A 20,484-nucleotide genomic window follows, 5' to 3' on the forward strand; every position below is an offset into this window, starting at 1 on the left:
TACAACCTTTCGGTAGTTATCACATGGTCTCCCCTCACTGTGTCACCGAGAATACTGGACGTGGCATAGGATCTGTAGTCTGAGGACCTAGATTTGCGTTCTGTTTTCTGCATTTCCTGTTGGAAAGTTCAAGGTCTTTGTTCGTCCATTTATTAAATTCACATTACAATAATGTCTACCTCTCAGCCTGCCTTGAGGACTTAACGAAATTATTCAAGAGAACTGTATGAACTTGAAAGCACTGTAAATGTGCTGTCAATAATTATCACTAGTCATGATCATACATGATCATTATGTTGTATGTAAATGAACCCACTGATGAGGAAACTTTAGGCAATAACAAAAGACAACTACACAGAAGAAGAGAGATGCATAGACCACTCTTATCAGCAAAGTAATTGTTTGAGCTGCCTTCCTTAGTTATCTTCCTCCCACATTCTGGAAAAAGAACTGACTCTCTGTTATCTTGATCCTGCCATACATTATCTAGAACCAAATTTCTTTTCCAAGGCTCATCCTTCTTGATATAATTTTTACTTTTTTTATTTTCAAGGAATACTGCTTATTTCTGTGGATCTCTTATTAACCCTCCCCACACCCATTTTCTCCTTTCTTCATCAAGTGGTAACTCATATACCAAATTTTGGGGAAAATAAGAACTACAGGGGAATGAATCCCCACCCATTGCTCCAGGGTACACTGAGAGAGCCATTCTGCCACGTAAAGGAATGCCTACCTTTGAATCAAGAGAGAATTTGACTTCTTTAAAAGCAGGAGTATTCACTGTAGCATTCTTGCCTCATTTAAAAAAATAAACAACAACTCTTGTTCCTTTACACTTGGGTTTTCTTCTTTCTTAGGTTGTACAGAAACATGAAATTTTAGTGTCACCATATACCATGGTGGGATACCCTTCTTGAGACAAACTATCGAGAACTCATAAATAAAACAAAAGTAACTGCAGCCCTTTTCAGGGTTATCCCAGAGTACTAACAGGTAGGCACGCCCAAGGATTATTTAATTCTCCAGAGAATGTACTTTTGTCTGTTTACTAATGATGGATAATTAGGACCCAAACTCTGTGAAGTACCTGTTAATTTATAGGTTTTTGTTTGGTAAAGTTGCAAATGATATCTATCCATTTGAAAAAATAAACTGAAAATTCTAGTTGTATTGGCAAGTAGGAAATTATTCAGTTTAGTCTCTAACTCAGCAAACGGATTTCATTTTGCCTTTCCTAGTGGACTACAATACTCGATAGTCTCTGAACCTATTTGTTACCTTGTAGTTTCTCTCATTAATGCGTTAAAAAAGTATAAGTGTTCATTCTACATTTACATGAAAGTCATGTCTTTAAAACTTTTTGAAAAGTATACTTTGACATCACATAGGCCTGGTGCTTTCGGTTAGAGTGCAGGCAAGAGCAGGCATGGTTGCTATCTTCTGAAAGCCTGCTTGTAAGGTTGGTCTATTAGGTTGGGAACATAGATTGCAGGAGGGTTTACTCCATTCTTACTGATAAGAGATGCCTAAGCGGTTTGTACAGACAATATGGTTCATGCTGAACACCAACTTTCCATTCTAGGAGTCTGGAATTTTGTTAAGTGCCTGTCAGAAGATGCCTTCATGACCCAATAACAACTGTGGGCACCGAGACCCTAAGGAGGTTCCCTGATGGAATACATTTCACACATGTTGTCACAAATTGTTGCTGAGGAAACTAAATGTATCCTGTGTGACTCCATTGGGAAAAAACTCTTGGAAGCTTAGGCCCGGCTTCCAACGGAGTTTGTCCCATGAGCCTTTTCCTTTTGCTGATTTTACTTTGTATTCTTTTGCTGTAATTAATCATAATTGTGCATATATGAGCACAACTAATAGGTTGGTGCTAAAGTAATTGTGGTTTAAAAGGTCAGAAAAATTGCAAAAACCACAATTACTTTTGCACCAACCTAATATATGTTGAGTCTTATGGGTACTCTAAGCAAATCACTACCTCTGGGTAGTGGGCTTGAGGACGCTCAGTTAGTTATAGGCATTTTTACATAAATTCTTCTTTTACAAAACAATTCTAAATTGTTCTCTTTAAAAAATTGGCTAGATCCTGGCTGATATTAAGCAAGGCCTCGATTTCATCGAGGAGGAATATTCTTCCCAAGGTCATGCAAATGAAAACCTTACATTTGTTCTCTAAAACACAAATATTTGAAATCAACTCACTGGTGTCCTGATATGATCCGTCAGGGCAGTGAGTAACACAGCTGTTGGTTTCTTCATTCAGGAAGTATCCATGTTTACAGGACAGGCACTGGTCACCATGGCTGCCAAAGCAGGCCTCGCAGTTGGGAGCACACTTTCTACATCGCTTCTTGTCGGCGTGGTAGTGGCCAGGGGGGCAGCTGGAGACACAGATCCTGCATTGTGGGATGATAAGAAAGAAGGGCAGCGTCACCAATGACTGAGTCCTCCAAATAGCTGTCCTCAGTCTCAAAATCCTTTTTAAACCATGATGGTAAGTAACAGCACATCCAAAGGGCCAAATTCTGTTGGTTAAAGCATTTTCCTGTGTTGGGTGCTGAAGTAGCAATGTAGTTACACAACACCAAGTCCATCAAGGTGTTTCTTGGTCCAAACCACCTTCCAATTTGGGTCTAGCTCTTTAAAGGGAATGATGGTTAGAAATTGAGTCTCAAGAGGAAAGTTATGGCATTGAGTTGAAGGGAAAATATGTGGGAACAATGATTTTATTCAAAAAGGTCGCCAATAAGGGGTTACTTCTGTTTTTGTGTGTGTATCATATGGAGTGTGTATGTGTGGGGTTGACAGTCGTGGTGGTTACATTCTGTTATCCAAATTGATATAAATATATTTAAATTTATGTTGCTTATGATAAACTTTTTTAGAAATTAACTTCCTTGTTTAATTGAAGGACAGGCTTTGTTTATTCACTCAACAAATATTTACTGAGTACCAATTAAATGGCAGGCTTTTTGCTAACAAGTCTCAGAGATAACAGAGGTGCAGGGATAGCCAAGGGCCTTTCCTTTAAGGAATTTAAATTCCAGCATGGATGTAAACAGGAATCAGAACATGTCTGTGTCTGTCTGGATGAATGGAGTGTGGAATCACCACAAGTCAGACCCCTATAGTGAGTTTTTGCCTGAAGGAAGAGGGAGAAGGTGGCAGGCCAATGAGAGTCATGGCCGGAGAGCATGGCCTCTGATGGGACAGTCACTGTTCCATGGCCCTTACCTTTAGACACATACTTGCAGAGTTTGAGGCAGAAGCCAGGGGCTCAGAGGCACACGGTCCAAGGAGGTCTTCAGTGCCCAAAACGGAATAGTGAGGAAGAACAGCGACTAGCACCATTGCCACATCAAGGGCTTGCACATGGGGGAATGTGGGAGAGCATCCATTTGGCTCATGCACTGACATTTTCACAAAGGGAAAGTGCAGCTGTAGCATCAAATATCAACAGCATGGAAAGTATGGAGGGGAAGACCAGGCATGTGAATAGATATGTGTCCCCACCATCCTTCCAAATGTGAGAAAGACATTTGCAGTATTATAGCATGTGTGTATTACTTGCTGTTGAGTTAGCTCTGAGTCCTAGTGACCCGGTAAATGAGTAATGTCTACAATGTCCTGTCCTCAACAGCTCTGCTCAGCTTCTGTAGACTCATGCCTATGGCTTCTTTTATAGAGTCAATCCATCTCAAATCTGCTCTTTCCTCTTTTCCTGCTGCCTTCTGTTTTTCCAGCATTAGTATCTTTTCCCAAGAAGCCTGCCTTCTCATGACATGCCCAAAGTAGGATAGCTTCAGTTTTGTCATTTTTGTCCCTAACGATGAGGCTTAATTTGCTCTGGAACCCACTTGTTCGTCTTTCTGGTGGTCTAGGGTATCCGTAGAGCTCTCCTCCAACACTATATTTTAAATGAATCTTTTTTTTTTCTCTACAGGTACATTTTGTGATTCAGTATTGGTTTCACCATTGTGAATTAGACAAAGAGGCAGTGGGATTGTGCAGCAGCATCTGCCTGTGTGTAGGTCCGGAACACGGGGATGTCTGGCCAGCAGTGACCCTGCGGGAACTCCTGGAAATACGTGGGGCGTGCTGCGGAGGATCTGACTTGGCTTGTCTCTTACCTGGTGTTGTTTTTCAGCTTGTAGTAGTAGTGCAGACAGTCATTGCAGTGGTCCGGTCCTGGCCCGTCACAGCCGACTTCACTGCACTCAGGGTCACAGGGACCTTTCCAAAAGAAGTTAGAATAACATTTAGAAAACAATGATTTGAAGTACTTTGGCTTTACCTTGACTTGGGTATAAGCTTTTTTTTTTTCTATGCAGTGAAAGTTTCTTTAAGATAGAAGGATAATATAATGCTCAATGTGGCGGTAAGCCCAGAGATAAACGCTACACATTTTTTGGGGAAACCAGTTACCTAAATATCAAGAATGTACATCCCAGTCATGGCCTGGTCTTTAAAGCACATATGGCTGCCTTGTGGGAGATAACAAATATTTCAGAATTCAAATGAACAAGGCCACTGTAGCAACTGGGAAAACACCGACTGCAATTAAATATGCATAATGATAAAAATGTCAGATTTATAGAAAAATGAGAAAAATAAGCTGTTGACAAAAAAGGAAGAAAAAGATTACTATTCAATCTTGGACCAGCTTGCCTGTCTCCTCCAAGGTCATTAACGCCATTGAATACCTCTGTGATACCGTAGCTAGCAAGAAATTTCATTATGGCATCTGGCACAAGCTTTGCAGTATATAGTCTTGGATTACAAAACAGGTACTTCAGTCACAGATAATAGATTTAAAAGTGCATCCTACCCATACGCCAATGGGCAACTCAACAAAAGAAAACTACACATAAATTTTAGAAATGCGAGCAAGCTTAAAGAATTCCAGACTTGGCATGAAGGCTCCTAATCTCTCTTGTTACATATTCTTTGATACAGAACTAGAGAGAATGCATAGTCAGAAAAAATGCCAAAAAGATGGAGCTATTTGGTGATTGACGAAAAGCTTTCTAATGACATGAGATAGTTATAGACATTTTGCTTTATTGAACTAACTCCCTTTTTCCTTGTTCTCCATATTTTGGGACATTTAGCCTCTCAATCTTCAAGCTGTGTCCCACTGAAAATTCACATGATTTTAACTAGCAATAAACATATTGCATGAAATGTACAAACAGTAAGTCATTGGTGCCAGAAATGTTTTAAGCCATACTTACTTTAATCAAAAGGATTTACTGTTGAACTTTGGTCTCCTTTAGTTATTATGTGACTATGTTCTACAGTTACTGAATCACAGGAACATAAAATGGTAGAACTGGGGAAGAGAGACTCAGAGAAAAATCTAGAAGTCAAACACTCTAATTTTACTGATGAGAAAACAGATTTTCCAAGAGTTATATTGGCTTGCCCAGTACCATACAGCTAGAAGAGTTGGAATCAACATCTGTCCTGATTCTTAGTCCATGTCTCCTACTTAGAGTAAATCATGTACTAGAGATGACCTTTTGATCTGAATGGAAATGAGTCATTTTGAAATTCTGCAAACTTGAAATATGTTTCTGATTAATTGCAACAAGAGTCATTTGATGGCACTGTTTACCTCTGTTTTCTCAAAAGCCTTAAAATTGATATCTAAACTAAATTCCATAGTTAGTACAACTTGGGACATTTCAGCTGTCTTCTGCTATGATACTCGAGAAGCGCATGTCTGTTGTGTAAGGGTGGAAGTTCAGCTGACTCTGAGTCCCCTAGTCCCTGGAATTCAATGATACAGTACAGGGAATCTGGTTTTGATAATGCCATCTGTGCCTCTAGGCCAGGGGTGTCCAAACTGTGGCCCGCAGGCCAACTGCGGCCCGCAATCCATTTTTTATTGGCTCGCAGCAAATTCCAAAAATATATTTAGTTTACTTAAATAAACCAGGTAAGGCAATACGTACTTCACCTCGAGTGAGTGGCCCGGCTGTTTGTGTATTTTACCACATATGGCCCTTGGTGAAAAACGTTGAAAACAGTTTGGACACCCCTGCTCTAGGCAGCCTGACTTCTTAATAAAGGTGAAAATCACAGCTAAGAAGAAAAGAAGTCATGGGTGGCCCTGAATTTTCACCAGATGATTTCTACAATTAAAAAGCCCTCCCAAAACATTTATTTTTGATATGTGCCAAGGGGTCTGCATGGCAAGTTCACATGCTGTTTCTTTCATAATCTTAAGCTGTCCCAGATGCAATTTAGTATTTTAGGTTGCAGTATAATAACGAAACAATTGTTTTTGTTCTCTCACAAGTGCCAATGTGGACATTTTGAAGATATAATGAGAAAAAACCCACAAAGATGTATAACTGTTCAGAATTTTAACATTATCAAAATTTTAATTGGAAACATACCATAAGGCACATAGTAATAGGTTACTATTATATTCCATTTACGTTTTTAGATATATTTTCTCCTAACAGAGAAGGCAAAATGCTTTGATAGTTATAACATGAATACTAATGTTACAAGCTCAAAGCAAAATAAGAAAAGCTAACACAGTCTAGCTCTGGTTAGCTCAATTGGTCTGAATTATCTTAGCTTATTATTGGTTCTGTGATACTACCTGTTTAGAATAAAAGGAACTACATACATATTTAAGATATTCTGTTAAGGTTATAAACAAAGTACTTTTATCTTTAGTATCTATAAAAAGAATCTTAGAGCTGCAGGAAAAAAATATTTCTCCTTTAAAGGTACATTAAACTGCTATTTACAAATAGTTCTGCATTAGGAGAAGCTTTGCTCATTGAGTGTCATATCTTAGAAGGATTGAATGCTGCTGGAAATGGTAGCCAATGCAACAAAACTGGAATCAGAAATATACTGGGGAGGAGAAAAACAATTTGCAGATGATATGGCTACAGTAGCTAAACTGTCTCAAAAAATTAATTTAGAACGTATGAATTGGTAGGAGAGTTAAGCCAAATGGTCAGATAGCTATAAGCTAAATATGCAACAGAGAACAGATTTCCTAGTTTCCAGCATATTAACTAGGTAGCAAATATGGAATATTTTCCATTACAATAGCAATGAGACTGAAAATAGGAATAACACTAATGAGAATACCACGACATAAAATTAAAATATTTCAGTAAAATAAAAACATGGTCTGTTGTTTTGAATGGAAAGATTATATATTTCAAAAACAGTTCTTCAATTAGATTGAATATAAATTCAAATTACATTCCAATGGGATTTTTAAAGGGGAACTTACGACTTGCTATGAAAAGAAGCAGATATATATTCATGATATATTAAAATGTATCATGATATTAAAGTGTAGGTGCTATTGGTTTAAGAATTATTAGTTTGATAAATCAGAAAAGGTGGTACCATAAGAGACCCTGGTGTAAGAACTTAAATATATTGTTATAAAGGAAATATCCTAAACTATTAAAAGAAGGTAACTCAGCCAATGATATTAGTCTATTTGGAAAACAAAGACAGAACTTCATTTCACACCTATATAACATAAACCAAAATAAGTTCCAGATGAATTAATGGCTGAATGTAAAAATCAGAGATTATAAAAAATTCATGTGACTATTTAGCTGATTTTAGGGCAAAAACAACTATTTAAAAAAAATCACAAATGTTATTATCTGAAAATATAAACCTTACTCTCCAATTTTCTTTGTCTGTCAAAACAACACAAAACAAAAACTACATTTCATAAGCAAGTGATAATAAATGTTTTCAGCAAATATGAGATAATGTGAGAGACAAGAACATACAAAAAATTCTTAGATAAGAAAACTGCTGCCAGTTTGAACAGAAAATTATTGCCAGTTTGAACAGAATGGGTAAAAGACAGTTTTATTTAAATCAGAGAACTACAGTAAGTCCTCACTTAACGTCGTTGATAAATTCTTGAACTGTGGCAGAAGAACATATAAGGAAATCAATTTTACCATAGGCTAGTCGATATAAACAAGAGTGAAATTCCTAACTCATCAATGTTATAACAAAACAACGTTGAATGAAACGACATTATCTGTGGACCTACTGTACAGAAAAAAATCTTTAGATTTACTAGCAATCAAAACTAAAAATTTGAAAGTGTTCTTTTTTTTAGACTTTTCTTTCTACTCAATACCGGCAGGAATGAGTTCAATAAACACATAGCTGTCACAGTGCAGACTGGTATATCTTTGTCAGGAAAGCAATGTTTTAAAATTTATCCAAATCCTAAAACTGATTATTCCCTTTGATGCAATTCTCAGAACAGAACTCTATTCTAAAGAAATAATTAAAGGTATAGACAAAGCCTGATTAGTAATGATGTTCACCTAAACCTTGTTTAAACTAGTGCAAAACTCTAAGCAAACTACACATCTTGAGTCATGGATTAAATATATTATAATGCGATCACAGGATGGACAATTAAGAGCACAGGGAAATATGCTCTTAAGATCTTTAATGGAGAAAAGGATAAGAAAACTTTATATACAGTGTGGTTTTAGCTTTGAAGGAAAAACATATGGATATTTGTGTATATGAATATATACATACAAATATTTGAGGGGGTAGAAAAGAAGATGACGGAAATATATTAGAATATGGGTGGAAGTTTGTCTCTGCGTGGTGGGATGCATGAGCTTTCTTTCCTTAGCCTATGTCCCTGTAGGAAGTCAGCTCACCTGCATAATCCTCTGTGCCATAGTCATCGGTAGGGTCCTCCACTCGGCTATAACGGACACGTTCCACTTTAGGAAACTCGTTGGTTGGTGAGTATGGCTGCACAGAGGTTCCATAGAGTACCAAAGACCATTCTTTTAATTTACCTTGGGAGAAACAATAAAACCAAATCATGATCAAACATTTACTCTTTAGCTTCGTAATTTCTTTAATTCCTTCTTACCTAAGAAAAAGCATCAGTAGAAGAATTGTGGGAAGCAGATTCATATGAATCATTGCATCAGGTACAGGGCTAGAAAAGCACATTTGCCACTGTTTGCAGAGTTATTAACTATTCACACGGCACATATTTACTGAGCACCAACTACAGGACAGGCCTTAATTTAATCAGTATTCATAGGAAGACCAAGAAACAAACACAGCTCAGCTTGCTGGGCTGAATTTCAAATTATGGGTATTGAAGAGAATCCTAGTATTTTACAGAGCTTTTGTTTCTCTATGTAGAAAAGTCTTATTTGAATTTGACACAACTGTTTGGTGTTACCTGACTTGTTTATCAGTAAAAAGATAAAAACAACTGTTTTGTTCCACCTGATTCCTGACTCAGTCATTCAATGTTATCCTGTTTATATTATCCCGTAGGGTAATATTATCCCTATTTATATTACCCTGTAGGCCTGTGGTGTCCAATCACAGCCACTGGACACCTGTGGCTATTTAAATTTAAATTATCTAAAATTGGAAAATTAAGTCCCTCTAACTACATGTCAATTGCTCAGTAGCCATGTGTCTTTGGTGGCTACTGTAATGGACAGCACAGACGTAGAACACTTCAACACTGCAGAGGGTTGTACTGAACAGCGCTGCAATAGAGCATTTTCTGGTCAAGGGTGCCTTGACCAATGAGACAAACGACAAGTGTTTAACCTCATGTGGATGGTATGCTCACAAGGAACACTGTGCTTTAGTTTTAGTCCATATTCATTTATTTCTTAGATTTATACAACTGAAATCCTTAATGCAAAAAACCCAAAATAAAGCAAAACACAAAACATAAAAACCACACACACCAAAAAAAAAAATCCCAAATGAAAAACTTCCCCCAGGCCATTAAACTTAATCAGATTCACATAAAAAAATTGACCATAAGTAGAAATTAGTAAGAGAAAACCATTAAAAACATGGAAATATGCTGGCAGAAAGGATACTCCTTAGGACCGGTCCCCTCCTTGGCTTAAAACAAAAAATCCAGGCATGATCCAGAGCTAGGGTTCTGCCAGAGCCAGAGAATGGTGAACTTCAGGTGTTACCTAATTCATCTATTAGTATCTATCATCACCATCAAATTGATGCTTATCATTTCTAAGTGCTTACTACTGTGTTCCCCCCAAATAAGACCTAAATGGACCATGAGCTCTAATGCGTCTTTTGGAGCAAAAATTAATATAAGACCCGGTCTTATTTTACTATAAGACCAGGTAATTAATATAATATAATACAATACAATACAATACAATACAATACAATACAATACAATACAATACAATACAATACAATACAATACAATGTAATACAATGTAATGTAATATAATATAATATAATACTGGGTTTTATATTAATTTTTGCTCCAAAAGACGCATTAGAGCTGATGGTCTGGTTAAGTCTTATTTTCGGGGAAATACGGTATACGCTAAATAAGTTTTATCCCTTTAAATGTTCACAACAAGGTAGGTACTTGTATGCCCAATATAGTTGAAATAAACCATGATGAAGAAACTGAGGCACGGAAGTTGATAACTTTCCCAAAGGCAGTCAGAGGACAGACTGATGTTAAAACCCATCTGGGGATTCCAGTTTAAGATGGCAATATAGGAAGATCCTGAACCCACCTCCTCCCATGGACTCAGCAAATTGGCAGCTACATATGGAACAATTTCCTCTGAAAGAAACCCCAAAATCAGCTGAGTGGCTCCTATACAATGGGCAAACAAGAATAAACCCATATGCAAGCGGGTAGGAGAGGCTGAGACACAATCTCACCATAAAACCCACTGCTGGTTTGGCGACCAACAAATGGGAAGGAACTCGAAACCCCAAGCTTCTCCCTGAGGAGCAAAAGGTTTGAATTCCACATTGGGCAACCCAATTTTTTAAGACCAGCACCTGAGAGATGAGCTTCCCTCCCTTACCCCCCCAAAAAAATCCAGCTTTGAAAACCAATGCAGCTTATGTAAACAAGTCCTGCAAAGCTATAGCAAACTGAGAAGCAGTTCTTAAAGGGCTCCAGTGGACTCACCCACCTCAGGGCCCAGTACAGAGATAGCTGACTGAAAAGCACCTGGACTTTCTGTAAAACAGGCTTATTTGCTTATTTTAAATCATCTGCCTGGGGGCGGGCATCTAAGTTAACGTACATCTAGAGGACTGCTGAAATACTCTCCAAAGCGGAGCCCAGCAAGTGCCATCTTTGAGCTCTCCCTCTGCCTCACTGGTATCTTCAAGAAAGGACTTTGTACTCTTATCTGTCACTGCAATTTTTGAGGCTGCCACCCAGGAGACACCTCTAGGTTGCCTGGCTCTAGTGACCAGCAGGGCTTATACTTGCTGGTCCCATAGGACTGCAAAGAAAATTGACAAGCCTTTAGTTAAGATTCACTAAGGGGACATAAGAGAGAAATCAAATAAATAAAATCAGAAGTGAAAGAGGAGACGTTATAACAGATACCACAGAAATACAAAGGATCATAAAAGACTATTATGCACAATTATACACCAATAAATTAGACAACATAAAATAAATGGATAAATTTCTAGAAACATACAACCTACCAAGACTGAACCATGAAAAAATAGAAAGTCTGAACTGACCAATTACAGGTAAAGAGATTGAATCAGTAATCAAAAACCTCCCAACAAACAAAAGTCCAGGACCAGACAGCTTCCCTAGTGAATTTTATCAAATATTTAAAGAAAAATTATACCAATCTTTCTCAAACTCTTCCAAAAACAAACAAACAAAAAATAGAAAAGGAGGGTACACTTCATAACTCATATGAGGCCAGCATTAACTTGATACCAAAATCAGACAAGGATGACAATATTCCTGATAAATATAGATGTAAAAATCCTCAGTGAAATTATTAGCAAACCAAATTCATCAACAGATTTAAAAGATCATACACCATGATTAAGTGGGATTTATTCCCAGGATGCAAGGATGGTTTAACATTTGAAAATCAATCAATGTAATCCAACACATTAACAAAATGAAAGATAAAAATCTTATTACCTCAATAGATGCAGAAAAAGCATTTGACAAAATTCAACATCCACGTTTGATAAAAACTCTCAATAAAGTGGATATAGAGGGAACATACCTCAACATAGTAAAGGATACATATGATAGCTAGCATCATATTCAACGGTAAAAAGCTAAAAGCTTTTCCTTTAAGATCAGGAACAAAACAAGGATGCCTACTCTTGCCACCTTTCGTCAACACAGAATTGGAAGTCCTAGCCAGAATAATTAGTCAAGAAAAAGAAACAAAAGGCACACAAATCGAAAAGAAGTAAAACTCACTATTTGCAGATGACATGATATATATATCCCTAAATACACCAACAAAACACTGTTAGAACTAGTCAACAAATTCAGTTTCCCAGACTCTGTTTCCTTCACTCACAATACTTCTCACAGAGTGGCACAGGGAGGTGTGGCTTGGTTTCTATGACAGGACTCACAGTTAATAAGCTGCTCAGCCTTGCTACAGAGGAAGCTAGATTGGTAGACATAAATATAAATATATGTGGGTATATAAATGACTGTCCATCCTGTCATGCTGAGCGGCAGTCTTTTTGCTAGTTTGGAGAGAAAACTTTGCCCTGGTTTTTCCAGTAGACTGACTGATTGATATACTCTCTCCCTGGAGGGATCTGTTAAGAGCTCAATTAAGGGCAGAAAAATGCTAGTCACAGGATTTTCACAAAAGTGGTCTGATAATTCTCAACATGACTCTTTTCCCAAAGACCTTTTTAACCTGACAATATCACTTAACCCAAAAGAGAAGACAGCAGAGAGATAAGCAACAGTTCTGTTGCTAACATCAGTCCTCAGTAGTCAACAGAGAAATGCAAATCAAACCCAAAATGTGATATCATCTCACACCTGTTAGAATGGTTATTATCAAAAATGTTAAGAAACAGTAAGTGTTGGCGAAGATGTGAAGAAAAGTTAAACCTTGTGCTGTTGGTGGGAATGTGAAGTGGTACAGCCACTATGGAAAATGGTATGCAGGTTCCTCAAAAAATTAAAATAGAACTACCATATGGTCCAGCAATGCCACTTCTGGGTATTTATCTGAAGAAAACAAAAATACTAACTCGAAAAGATACCTAGACCCTTATGTTTACTGCAGCGTTATCTACGATAGCCAAGACATGGAAGAAACCTGTTCCCATCAAGGTATGAATGGATAAAGAAAATGTGGTATATATTACACACACACACACACACACACACACACACACAGGAATATTAGTCAGCCATAAAAAAGAAGGAAATCTTGCCATTTGTGACAGCATGATGAACTTTGAGTGCATTATGCTAAGTGAAATAAGTCAGAGAAAGACAAATACCATATGATCTCACTCACATGTGGAATTTTAAAGAAAACTAAACCAAAAACAACATACACAGAAGAAGCAAGCTTCACAGATACAGAGAACAGGTTGTGGGTTGCCAGAGATGGGGAATGGGGGTTTGGTAAAATGGGTGAAAAGGGTCAAAAGGTACAAACTTCCAGTTATAAAATAGTAAGACCTGGGGATGTAATGTATAGCATGATGACTACGTTAATAATACTGTATTGCATATTTGAAAGTTGCTAAAAGTAAATGTTCAAAGTTCTATCACACACACAAAAATTTGTAACTATGAGGTGATGGATGTTAACTAGACGTATCTGTGGTGATCACTTCACAATATACACAAATCTCAAACCATTATATTGTTCACCTGAAACTAATTATGTTATATATCAATTATATCTCGATTAATAAAAAAAACATTCTGGATCCAAATCCTGTGATCTTAAACCATTATATAACACTGCCTTTCTGTTCATTTCCAGAAGTTTAGGAACCTGATAGTTAAAACTGAACATATTCTGTGCCGCATTGTTTTCTGACATTTGCATTGGGCCAGTATGTTGGTTAACATGTGGTTTGTCCTCTGTCAGCTTTTCTTTGGATTCACTCGTTAGGGACTATTCTTTTCATAATCAGGGTGTTGTTTGGTCTGAGAATTTAAGTAGTTGCAAGAAATGAATGACCACCTGAAACTGACGACCTAGCTGATTGCCTTTAGGTTGCAATGCAGAAGAGACCCCTCTTTCCTTACAGCATCTCTCAAGTGTACAAATGGAGCATATAACACAAGGACATCACAGGAAATTCAATCCATCAGTCACACTAAGACCTAGTTCATTCAACTTGCAATGTTTTTGGATCTAAAAATTTACCCTCCTAAGTGCTTTGAAGAATGCTGCCTCATAATCAATTATTTCCCTTACTGTCATTTCTGAAGTACATCATTAGCCCAGTGAGGATATCATTGCTGGGTAATCCATCTCTTTTACTTTTCACTTATTATGTAATTTTATTTCGTTAGAATCTCTGCCACAAATCACATTAAATACAGCCATATTTGAGCCATCATTCCCCATACCACCACTTTTTATCACTTGCTAAATTCTGTAGATTTTGCAGTTGATACTGCAACATCCTGTTAAGAAATAGCTGTGTAAATACAGAATGAGAAAAATCCATTCTAGGTACTTGCTAACATATAAACGCATTCTGCCCAAAGTATAAAACCCACAATAGGCTTAATGTGCAACAAAACAAACAAAAATACTCCTGACGGTTTTGTTAATATGTATTTAAGTACACACACACACACACACACACACACACACACACACACACGCCAAAGTCCCTTTCCGAAGTTGTGACTAATCCTGAACCAAAAGGTTGGTTGAAGGAGGGATACTCAAAGATCATGTGTTTCTATTAAAGAACATCTCTAAAATGATTGGAGGAGACTGGGGTTAACCATGAACATTTATAAAGGAGAAGTCAATGCTATGAAATAGACTATCTAGATTCTCTTGGCTATTGCAGAGAGCTTTCAACACAGGGAATCCTAGTAAACTGGATAGACTCTGAATTCCTCGAGGGCAGAGAGATTTATATTCATAGCCCCTAACTCTTGCACACAAATGCCAGATCAACCAGTAGTGTTCCCCTAGGGCAGTTTGCTCGCTTGGAAAGAGCATTTTATCACTGACATTCTTTAGAATTGCTGGTGCATGGTGATAACAAAGAGCAGAATCACTTTTAGTTTTATCACAGTCCTAAATTCTCAGCAGAGAAAGCGCCCCTGATGTCTGTACTCCATGCTGCACCTCCTGCCCCGCACCTTGGTACACAACTGCCACATTTTGACAGCGTTTATTTCTCTGGGATCTCTGGACACATAAGAGCCCTGTAGTGACACCTGCTGATGGCTCAACGGGGAGCCACCCTTTGGTCAGTGCAGCACAGCCCTGTCACCACACTGCCATTGCCCCTGCGTACCAACTCCATGTGTCTCCATGGGCATAGGGTTAAAAGAGGAGGGAAGGAGAGAGGAAGGTGCTGGGAACTAAGTATATGATGAACAAGTGAAAACGTCTTTGATTTCTGGATAAAACCTTGGCAACCATTATATTCAGGCTGATGCTGGAGGTGAGCTGGACCCAGATACTCTTTAACAAAACTTTTACCTTTTTCACTGTGACCTTGCCACCATGATGGTTTTAACCTCTCTGGTTATGGGGCCACTGTGACAACACAGATGAACCACAACACAGAATTAAGGAAAAGAGATGGCCAAATTACGCGGTCAAAAATGGATCTCTCAGAATGAGTAACTGATGGACACCTGTGTTCACCTCTGTATTGTGCTGTGTGCCTCCTCCCTACGCAGCCCACTGTACCTGAATGGCATACACCTTTACAATTAATTAAAGAATGTCTGGGTTAATTTATTCTGCCATCAGGAGAGGGCTAGAATTGGATGTCAGTCCTAAAATCATTCTCAGGTCTGATTCTTCTGCAGATGGACTGGACACAGCATTGAGAAGCATGAATTTTTCAGGCAATTCAAGATGTGTCCACAGCTGCTGGGCGGAGAAGCTGGGTTAGTTATCAAACAGATCATTTGTTACTGAGCCAAGTACCCAATAGGGCTCCATCATAGGCAACATAGGCTACTGAAAAAAACTGTTCAATGTCCTACCCCATGCGGCATTTGTACTTTCCCTTTTATTAGGTTACAAACAAGCTTCCACGAAGAGGGAACTAGGACATAAGCAGCAACAAGAGCCTGAGACCACCTTAAAAGACCTCTGTTAACATCATAATTCATATGTTTTGCCTATCAAGGTTTTCTTTTTCCTTCGCTCTTGGGTTCACGTGGGGCAGAATACCAGCATTCATTTTGTTTAGTGTTAACCAGTTTAGCTGGCATAGGCCAGCTTAGTATGTGGCCTGCTCTGAAATTTAAATGTAGAGTAAACTCATAAAACAGACAACTGAGGAAATCTGTTTCCTCTTGTGATCAGGCTGTTTAATCCGTTGCAGGTGGACATGGCTGGCTTGTTTATGGACAAAGAAATTAAGGGAAGCTGGTGAGAGATGTGGATCCTATATTCTGAAACCCGATCAATAGCTGTCATGTTTTATCTTGCACTTATATCTAAATATTTATTTCTTATCCTTAAATTATTACCTCTGAAATCATAATCTTGAGAACTGGAGTATATGCAGACAACTCAAAACACAGGATCACATGGAAAAGAATGATGTTGACATATGAGGGTAAAACACTCCTTGGCCAAAATAGACTCCATCGTATTTTTCACACAGCAACCCAAATTATAGAAAGGAGGTTCTCACCTGGAGTCTTGAAGTTCCTCAGCTGAGAGGGAGTGTCATAGACTTCAAGGATCCAGTCACCAGCAGCTCGTTCTCCCCAGCAATGAATGGTCATGAACTCCCAGTTTTTAAATCCTTCCATGGAATGATCAAAAAGCCTGAGAGAGAACCATTAAAAATTGTTTTATCTATTATTTAAAACCCAGTTAGGGTCAAGTCAAGGCCATGATTAAAGATCTCTTAGTATCCATCAGTATGTTCAGCTCAACAATGGAGGTTGTAGTCATCCTGGACATCACTGATTAGTAGATCCAAACATGTATCATTTATTATTCTCCCATAGGGAACTGGGCATGGAGCTGGCCATGCAATAGCAAATATAGAAGGCATAACTGTTTTGGAATCAGGGAAACTAGGTTGAGACTTTACCCACAAGACTGATCATACCAAGTGTTGAAGATGTGGTACAACAGAACTCCTTACACTGTTGATGGGAATACAAAATGTTACTGCTGCTCTAGGAAACAGTTTGTCAGTTCTTACCACACACCTCAACAATCCCCCTCCTAGAAATGTATCCAAGAGAAGTGAAGACATATGTCCACTCAAAGAACTCTACGTGAATGTTCACAGCAGCTTTATTCATAAAGGTCAAAAACTGTTAACAACTCAAATGTCCTTCAGTGGGTGAATGGATAACAAATTACAGTATAATCATACAATGAAATACTACCCAGTAATAAAAATTAATGAACTACTAATAAACACAACACGATAAATAAATTTCAAAAGCACTAAGCTGAATGAAAGAAGTCAGATACAAAAGACTACGTACTATATGATTCAATTTCTATGACATTCTAGAAAAGGCAACAGAAACATATCAATGGTTATCAGGCACTGGAGGGAAGTGGGCGGGTCATGGTGGAAGTTTTGGGAGTGATGGAACTGTTTTATATCTTGAAAGTGATGGTGTATGGTTACACAACCATGTAGGTATGATAAAACTCACACAATTGGTCACATTAAAAAGTGAATTGTATATAAATTATACCTCAGTAAAAAGACTCTACCCACTAATCTTATCTAATTTGAGGAGTCATGCTTGGAACTGCAATCTAGATTCTGCTCTTCCAGCCCTTCCCATAATTTTCTACCTTTTTAAGTCCCTACATGAAATCTCTCTCTACTTGAAATAGCTAGAACAATTTCAGTTTCCTGTGATGCAATCCTGAGGGATACAAATATGAGGGAAATAAAATAAACAGAATCCTCATCAAGAATAAGATGTCAATAGATAGTATATAAAACTAGCACATTAAGAAATAGGTGTATCATTTATATCGACATATAATGTAGATTTGACTACCCAAAGAAATAGCCAAAAGATTTCTGTACAGCTTGGATCTAGAAGGTGGAAAGTAAAAGATGGTACAAGAGGCATATTTTTTAAAAAGGACTTTTCTTTTAAAAATTATGTGCATCTATGATCGTTTCTTGAAAATATAATGAAACAAGAAATAGAACTTGAGAGCCATAGAGGCAAACAGAAAGAGAAATATATCTCTAGCATTGTCTTAAGAATAACCATGTCCAGTTACTGGGACATATTTGTCCTTCAGTGGAAACAAATGCAAAGGTCACGGCAACTGGATGTTGATGGCTATTCAAAACATGCAGTCAGCTCTCTCTCGTTTAATTTCATGTTCACCAAACAAACTGGTGGTTATACTTTGACTTTCTATGTAGGTCTTCCCAGTGGGAGAAAATGTGCCCTTTTAAAAACAAAAAAGTAACCACTGTAATCTCGTAATAACTTAATATATTATAAGAATTCTGATTTTTTTTCAAGAAAAGTATCTTATCAATATGTTTGAGGCTCTCTCTAAAATGCCAGCTGGATTCTAAAGCTGGAAGGTTGGGTGGCACAGCTGTGGGCTGTGTTAGGTCAATGGCCAACACTCAGCAGTATTCCCTAGAGACAAGCTGTAAACAGGAAAATCACCTGCTACACGTTCCTGAGCTTTTGAAAGAAAAATAAAAATTATTTAGCAATAGTCTCAAAGTGTCCCACGGTCAGAAAATTTGGAAAAGCCTCAGTTTAAGCTGAACAGGTCTCCTTACTGGAGAATATCTCAAATCTTCAGACTATTCAAGTATGTTTTGTTAATTTCCACATGGGGTTAATGACAGGCAGTGATTTTCAAACCTTACATGGACAGGAAACCCTTTTCCTCGTTTAAAGAATATCTGTATATTATTTATAAAGGTTGCCTCTGTGGCATTTCAATGAGGACCTCATTGGACCTGGCAGCTTTCCCCCATAATAACAGGGATAGAAACAGTGGCTCCTTAAAGGAACATTTCCACACTGTAATTGATCTTCAGTAGAGGAAGGATGGTACATTTTATGGAGCTCCTCAATCCATGTGCTATCATGATAGGGCTCATTTCACAATGGCTTAACACTGGACTTGGCCAGGAAGACATTGATGGCTTATATAATTGACTTACATATAAAATCCTTCATATATGTAGAATGTGTGTATGTGGGATGAGATGGAGGCACAGAGGTGGGGGAAAAGGAGCTTTTTCAAACTGTGCTTCCTGCCAGAGACAGGATACTAAAGGGAATATGTTGACATAGAAATGGATGGAGGCGGAAAAGCAGTCTAGAACCACTTCTTAGCCCACAGCTCTAATTTAGGCTCTAACTCGTTGAGGCCATTGTGCCATTTGAGGGCACTGAAGCAATAACTTGTCACATAATACCTTTCTAAGAGTGCTGAACTTAAAAGCAATTCCCAAACAGTTTAGACAGAACATTTGGCTCCTTGCCTCATGTCCAGAAACTACAAAGGAGACTTGAGGCTGCCATCACATGAGGGGCAGTCTTGTTTCCACAACCCCAGCCAATTTATAATTACTCATGGGTCAATTATTTCACTGCTGGATTAGCAAGACCCTACGTTTCTTTCCTTCCACCCTTTCCTGTGTACCTTTGAAAATCATTCCATTGCTACCAATCACGTTTAAATCATATTGGGAACAAAAATTAAATATAAACTCGGTGCCAAGAATAAATATTCATAAATCAGCATTCAAATAAGCGTTTCAAAGCCCACATATAAACAGGCTCTGTCTATCTGGCTAACCAGTTACCCCGTGGTCTCTTCACTTTATGCAGAGCTGGAATGATCATTACTTTCATACGGACATAAAAGTTGAGGAGAGGAATAAAAATGTGGCCAAACACAATCATTACATTTTGCTAAAAGAGTTGATGGGGAAAGAAATAGACACTGATTACTGTTGTTTCAACTAGCTGGGCATTCAGTTTTCTAACCTCACCCTGTCCTTTAACTCTGATTCAATACTTAAACTATTCCCTATTTTTAGCACTGTAACATTTAAAAACACTGTGTTATCTGCATATAACAAAGAGCAATGTCACTAGTAGACTAGATTTGTGTTGCAAGGGGCATACTTTCTCAAGACAATCACGTGTCAAACCACTGGACACCTGCTAAGAAGATTCTAATTGTGTGGTCTCTGTACATCAACTTAAAAGTCCAATGCTCAATTTGAATGTCAGTGCTGTGCCAACAGTGCAGAAACCAGATACATGCCAACATTATTAGTATGGATAAAATGTCAATAAAGCAGGGCCAGTGTGCTGAAAGCTGGAGCAGATTAACTCCATGCCTATATCTACATCTTCTGTTGCAGTGAAACACTGTTCTGTCCAAGCTGACTTCATAATCTGAGCTTGATGAAATGATATATGCATGTGGTGAC

At 38.0% G+C, this 20,484-nt stretch overlaps 1 protein-coding gene across 3 annotated transcripts in view; it reads right to left on the minus strand.

Annotated features, from left to right (window-relative positions):
• PCSK5 (proprotein convertase subtilisin/kexin type 5) overlaps nt 1-20,484 on the minus strand; it is a 405,323-nt gene that overhangs the window by 138,588 nt on the left and 246,251 nt on the right. For all 3 annotated transcript variants that reach the window (XM_074330572.2, XM_019736691.3, XM_019736690.3), the window contains exons 13-16: nt 16,708-16,844; nt 8,712-8,855; nt 4,149-4,251; nt 2,221-2,414 (exon numbers count right to left, since the gene is read on the minus strand). In XM_074330572.2, coding sequence (XP_074186673.2) covers nt 2,221-2,414; nt 4,149-4,251; nt 8,712-8,855; nt 16,708-16,844 — 578 coding nt within the window. The remainder of the gene's footprint in view (nt 1-2,220; nt 2,415-4,148; nt 4,252-8,711; nt 8,856-16,707; nt 16,845-20,484) is intronic.

The sequence above is a fragment of the Rhinolophus sinicus genome, chromosome 16, assembly GCF_057876585.1.
Source record: "Rhinolophus sinicus isolate RSI-liver-muscle chromosome 16, RSI-T2T, whole genome shotgun sequence".
Taxonomy (NCBI): domain Eukaryota; kingdom Metazoa; phylum Chordata; class Mammalia; order Chiroptera; family Rhinolophidae; genus Rhinolophus; species Rhinolophus sinicus.